The 6625-nt window shown below is 45.0% G+C and overlaps 1 protein-coding gene across 1 annotated transcript in view; it reads left to right on the forward strand.

Annotated features, from left to right (window-relative positions):
* The window catches only part of Zgrf1 (zinc finger GRF-type containing 1), a gene marked incomplete at its 5' end in the record, with an annotated part of 95048 nt that overhangs the window by 28509 nt on the left and 59914 nt on the right, over nt 1-6625 (forward strand). The window contains 3 exons of the mRNA XM_023710167.1: nt 205-328; nt 4476-5005; nt 5892-6027. Of these exons, the coding sequence (XP_023565935.1) occupies nt 205-328; nt 4476-5005; nt 5892-6027 (790 nt within the window). The remainder of the gene's footprint in view (nt 1-204; nt 329-4475; nt 5006-5891; nt 6028-6625) is intronic.

Raw genomic sequence — 6625 nt, forward strand, 5'->3', positions numbered from 1 at the left:
TGGGGGATTGAACCGCGGTCCCTGTGCTTTGCTAAGCTTGTTCTAAGTAGGTGCTTTAGACCACTGAGCCATCTCACCAGCCCCTGGATTGAGGTTTTTAAAAAATGTTTTTATTTTTAATAGAGATTACTATAATTCATTTAAGCCATAAGGGAAGCATGTAAGAAGAGTTTGGTCTATGATTTGCTGCTTCTTTCTGGATAGGTGTCCTCCCCAGAACAGAGGATCTCTACGTTGAGCCCTGTTGCTGCTTTTTCTTTGGACTCGAAGCATGACGACTTCATGGTGGAATTCTCTGAAGAGTCCCTGGGAGCAAGAACACTACCTGGTGACTGCTTTCTTGGCTTGGGGGCTAGTGATGGTGATACTGCTCGAATCCGTCTGTCCAGGCAGCATGACTGTTTTTTTTTTTTTTTTTTTTTTTAATTTAATCTGAGAGATAAACTACACTGAGACAATCTGAAAACCAGATTCTGGGTCTTATTCCTCAAAGGCTGCTCATGCTTTGCATCCTTTTGACTTCCGTGGACAGCTTTTCTGGATCAAAAATGTCCTCATAGCTCCCAGTTCCATCGTTCTCCTTTCAACTTCCTCTTTGCATCCCTCTGAAAGTGTCTTCTCCCATCAGTGCTTCTCACAGCTGCTGCCTTAGAGCCAGAGACTCCCCATGGCCTCTCTTGCCGGAGGCCTGGTTTGTTGTAAACTCCTCAGTCTCCCCCATGGGGCCCTGAGCCTGACCTCTGCCTCTTCCCTCTGTGCTGTAGGTCGCAATGCACTTGGGTCTCAGTGTTGTCAGACGGTGCCTGATGGTCTTGATGGTCAACTTGAGTGACTAAGAGTCTTCTGGGAGGAACTGGATGGGTGGCTGGCCCTCCCTGAGGCTTAACTTTGCCCATGAAGGAACTCAGAGGGGCTGGCCTAGCAGGAGATGGGCCTCGGTGGAGGATGTGGTCATAGGACGTGATCTTGGGAACCACACCTGGCCTGTGGCCTCTTCTCTCAGCTCTCTTCCCCTTTGCTCTTTTCTGGGTACTGTGAGGTGAGTATCTTTCCTCTGCCATGCCCTTCTGCCATGATGTTTCTGCCTAAGGCGGTCATGGGCTGAATCCTTTGAAACCATGAGCCAGAATAAACCCCTCCTCCTTTGAGTTACAGTACTCATATGTAAGATTCTGACTTTTTTTAAAAAATTTTTTAAATTTATGTGTGTGTGTGTGTGTGTGTGTGTGTGTGTGTGTGTGTGAGTGTGAGTGAGTTCAATCCCTGGTTCAGCAAAAAAAAAAAAAAGAAAGGGAAAGGAAGTCAGGCAGACAAACACATACCAGCTTTTCCACCTCTCAGCCAATTCTGAGCGTGTGTGTTTGTGTGTGTGTGTGTGTGTGGCCAGCTCAGCCCACCAGGGGGCGGGGCTGGCTGGCATGTGGTGCTGGGGGATTGACCCGTGGTCCCTTTGCTTTGCTAAGCTTGTTCTAAGTAGGTGCTTTAGACCACTGAGCCATCTCACCAGCCCCTCACTATGTAGTTTAGGTTAGTCTTGAATTCCCTATGTAGCCCAGGCTGACCTCAAACTCATGGCTGTCCTTCTGCCTCAGCCTCCTGACTGCTGGGATTACAAGCGTGTACCACCACACCGGCTCTCAATTCTCTTTTCTTTTTTCTTTCTTTTTTTTTTTTTTTTTTTGTGGAACCAGGGATTGAACTCAGATCCTTGCGTTTGCCAGTCAAGCGCTTATCCTACTGAGCCATCTCCCTGGCCCCACAATTCTCTTTTCTTATAATCACATCAATGTGTCTTCCTTTGATTCTGAAGTTATGTTGGGTGAGGGCTAAGTTGTAGGTAAAATGTTATGGTTGTGGGTGGAAAGTATAAAAATGAAAAGAACTTTAATGAGAATAGATAATTGGACTGGAAATGGTATAATGAGTGGTAGGGGAGGAGGAGGTATCCTAAAACAAGTGAAATGTCCATAGAGTAACAGGTGATTTTCACAGTTATGCTGTGACTCCATTACTTCTTTATTGGAGCTTTAACTTTCCTGCCAGTGCCGCTAGATCAAATTATTAGAATTTCAGTGTAGCAGTTTATATAAAATATTTATTGACTCACCTACTGCTCTGCTACTTCCGAAAGGATTTATTCACAAGATAGAAATATGTGGTCCGGAAGGTGGATTATTATAGAATAGGATCCAGAGGATTTTTCAGGTAAAAACTTTTAAGCTTGTGTAATTCCCATGCAGTATTATTTGTTCAGTTATTTATTCAGTGGATATTTGCTGCTTATACATTTCATGGATCTATATGCCAAAACTGCTATAGAAAATTCATCAGACAGGATATCCCTGGAGCTTACCAGAAGTGCACTGTTCCTACATGTCAAAAGATCAAAAAAGAGCGTGGAAGATAGCTCAATGGCATAAGCACCTGCCTGGCAAGTGCAAAATCCTGAGTTTGATTCCCCGGTACAAACCGCACCGCACCGCACCTCACCTCTCTCACCTCTCACCTCACCTCTCACCTCTCACCTCTTACCTCACCTCATCTCACCTCACTTCACCTCACCTTTGCACTAAGGATAGCATAATAGTTCATGAGTATAATACTATGTAAAGGAAATTTCGCTCACATAGTTATCAACAAACCATGAACTCTAGTCTCAGGAGAAGGATTAGAAAATTGACATCAAGAACTAGACCTTGGGGCCAGGGAGATGGCTCAGTGGAATAAGTGCTTCCCTGGCAAGCGCAGGGGCCTGAGTTCAATCCCCGGTTCTGAAAAAAAAAAACCAAAAAACAAACAAAAAAAAAAACGGGCTGGTGAGATGGCTCAGTGGTCTAAAGCACCTACTTAGAACAAGCTTAGCAACTCACATGGACCATGGTTCAATCCCCCAGCACCACATGCCAGCCAGCCCTGCTCCCAGGCGGGCTGAGCTGGCCACACACACACACACACACACACACACACACAAATAAATAAAATAAATTTTAAAAAATATTAAAAAAAAAATAAAGAGATTTAAAAAAAAAACAACCAAACAAAAAAACTAGACCTTGTGGGCTAGGGACATTAGTTCAGTGGTGTGGTGCCTGTCTGGCAAGCACAAAAATCTGAGTTTGATTCCTACTACCCCTCTTCCCAAAAAAGCCCCCAAAACAAACAAGAACCAGATTTGGGACCTTGGCTTGATTCTGCCACTTGGCAAGAGGTGTAACTTTTGGGTTGGTGTCATTTCACCTCTCTAATGAGAATGATGTATGGCCTAAATATGTTTTGAAAACTGAGGTGCTGAGTAAATGTAATATAGCAATTTGGAAAAAAAACTCCAAAATTCCTACTTAGCTAAGTTGTAAAAGAAAAAAATGAAACATTTCAAGTTCATCAGAATTTTAAAAGTTTGAAAACATATAAATTAAGCTTTGAAATCCTTAAGGATTTATTTTGGGTTTTTTAAACTGGCTCTCATGTAGTTCAGGCTGGCCTTGAACTTACGATGTAGCCTGGAGCTCACTGTGATCCTCTTGCCTCAGCCCCCCAGTGCTGGGATTACAGCATGTACCACCACACCAGACGAACAGACAAAAATTCTTGGTTTTTTTTTTTTTTAGATTTATTTATTTATTTATTTATTCATTCATTCATTCATTCATTCATTCATTCATTTTTTAACAATGTGTTTAGTACAGGGTCTACAGGGTCTCACTACATAGATCAGACTCATACTGATTCTCCTGTTTTCAGCCTCCCAAGCACTGGGATTACAGGCGTGCGCCACTACACCCAGGTTCAATTCCTGACTCAACTTGCCCCAGGTGCAGGGCTGCCATGGCATGGGGATCAGACCCTGGTCCCTAATCGGATAAACTGGGGCTAGTGAGGTAGTTCAGTGGTCTAAAGCACCTGCTTGGGCCAGGGAGATGGCTCAGTAGAATAAGTACTTCCCTGGCAAGCACAAGGGCCTGAGTTCAATCCCCAGTTCCACCAAAAAAAAAAGTGCCTGCTTAGGGGAGCTTAGGCAAAGGGGACTATATTAAAAGTAATATATATATTAAAAGTAATAATCTGCTGAGTTATATGGCCAGCCCCTTGTTTTTTTGAGATTTAAAACTATTAATATTTTGTTTTATTTATTTATTTTGGCAGAACCGGGGATTGAACTCAAGCCCTTGTGCTTGCCAGGCAAGCGTTTATTCTACTGAGCCATCGCCCCAGCCCCCAAAACTATTAATATTTTATTTATTTATTTATTACTATTAATATTTTATTTATTTATTTATTACTATTAATATTTTATTTTATTTATTTTTATTTATTATTATTTTTTTTACTATTAATATTTTAAAAGGAAATAAAACAACACATTGCTTTTGCAGGGCAAGCGGGTTCTTTTCGCTGTGTGCAATCCCTTTGGGTTTTTGAGCTGGGCACTGACTAGTGGTACATTTTTATTTGGTCTGCATTCTGCCTTCTTCTAGGAATGAAAAGATTTAGTTCTCTGGAGAAGAAGAGCTTGCAGAGTCTCCAGTTGGAGTCTCCCTTCTCTACTTCGCCACCTGCTGAGGGGCCGTGTGATGCTGCTCTGTCCTGGGCGGGGAGCCGAACCACCCCCCAAGAACCCACTGGGTCCCCCAAGGACGTGGACCCCAGAGCTCCTTGCGGAGCAGCTTCCTTTCCCGCAGAATCCAGGGGCATCATAGAGCTTGGGAACAGATCCCCGCAGAGCAAGTGGCTGAAGTACCAGAGCCTGACCCTGCGCACTTTGCCTGCCAGGGATGATGGGGATCAGAACACCCTCGGAGTGGCTGTGACCCGGGGTGCAGGTGACGCCGGACTTCCGGGCTCCTCAAACCCAGTGCGCATGGGGATGCTCAGGGCTGCGCTGCACGGGCCCCGAGCCCAAGATTCCTGGCAGGGAGCCACTTGCCCAAACCCAGGGCTGACACCCAGGATGCAGCACACAAGGAGAGAGTCGGGAAGACCTGGCTTTGGGGCGCAGGGCTCACAGGTGAGCGGGGTTGCGGGCGTCCCTTCCCATCTTCCACAGAGGAATGTGCAAAACTAGATAGCAAGAAGTGTTTTGTGAGCAGGTAGCTTTTGTTTTTTTATTTTAGTTTATATTTTTGCAGAACCGGGGATTGAACTCAGATCCTTGCATTTGCCAGTCAAGCGCTTATCCTACTGAGCCATTTCCCTGGCCCCCTAAGACTTGGTTATGTTTATTTTATAGGCAGAACCGGGAATTGAACTCAGGCACTTGCGCTTGCCAGGCAAGCGCTTATTCTACTGAGCCATCTCTCCAGCCCCCTAGGTGGCTTTTAAAGGCCAAACTCTAGCCACAGTCTTGTTCTCTTGTTTTCTTTTTAAAGCTTTTTCTATTATGGCCAGCTCAGCCCACCAGGGGGCGGGGCTGGCTGGCATGTGGTGCTGGGGGATTGAACCGTGGTCCCTGTGCTTTGCTAAGCTTGTTCTAAGTACAGTAGGTGCTTTAGACCACTGAGCCATCTCACCAGCCCCTGTCCTCTTGTTTTCTTTGAAACTTTCCTAGTACTGTAGTTGTGCACATTGACCAAGATTAGATCTCAGCGTGTCTGGCACATCCTAAGTGCTTCACAGAGTTCAGCTTTTACTTACGTGCCCAGTGCTGGTAGTACTACTTTGTTTGCTTTTTTTTGGTGGAACTGGGGATTGAACTCAGACCCTTGTGCTTGCCAGGGAAGCGCTTATTCCACTGAGCCATCTCCCCGGCCCCTTGTTTGCATTTTTGAGTTGCAAATTAGTTTTGCTGGTGGGATCTTTACTAGGATAATGGTGGGACAGATCTCTGGAAGCAATACTCAGTCACAAACAGTATCTTCCCGAGTCCTGTAGTGACTTGAACCTTCCTGTTGCAGGAGATAAGCAGCTCTGAGTTGTGCTTCCCAAGCAGGCAGAAGCTAGAATCGCCTCTTCCACAGCGGCAGACCCGCGTGCCTGCAGCGTTTCAGTCCCCAGCACACTACCGGCAGACCTTCATGTCATGTATCACAGGTAGGACTGCCAGGGTTTTATTTTAGTATCACTGCAGCTTGAACCATGGGGAAAGGGAATATAGTATGAGGTTTTTTTGTTTGTTTGTTTTTGTATTTTAGAGAAGGGTCTACAGGTTGTTCAGGGTCTCACTGCTAGATCGGACTTGTGGTGATCCACCTGTTTATAGCCTCCCAAGAGCTGGAATTACAGGCATGCACCGCCACGGCCAGTCTCAATTGCCTTCTCAGTGAATCCCGGGATGGACAGCAGGCCTGGAGATTGAACATCTGGCTCCTGCGCCTGCTTACAGGCGCTTTAATCTGCTGAGCTATTAGGCCAGCCCTAGTATGAGTTTTTGAACTAATCTTCATGTGAGGTTGGCTTTCTACATTTCCTCTAGTTTTTAATGGTATATATCCTAACTTCAGATGCTGGGCTTCAGTGTTGAGTCCTTCTGCTCAGCCTCTCAGGGTGCTGGAATCACAGGCTTGTGCCACCATATATGGCTTAGTTTTCATTTTTTAAAACGGAAGTGTTATGAATGGCATTGTCAGATTAAATGGAAATTTTTAAAAAAAATTTTATTTATTTGTGTGTGTGTGTGTGTGTGTGTGTG

Source organism: Octodon degus, unplaced genomic scaffold (assembly GCF_000260255.1).
Source record: "Octodon degus isolate 3935 unplaced genomic scaffold, OctDeg1.0 scaffold00016, whole genome shotgun sequence".
NCBI classification, from domain to species: domain Eukaryota; kingdom Metazoa; phylum Chordata; class Mammalia; order Rodentia; family Octodontidae; genus Octodon; species Octodon degus.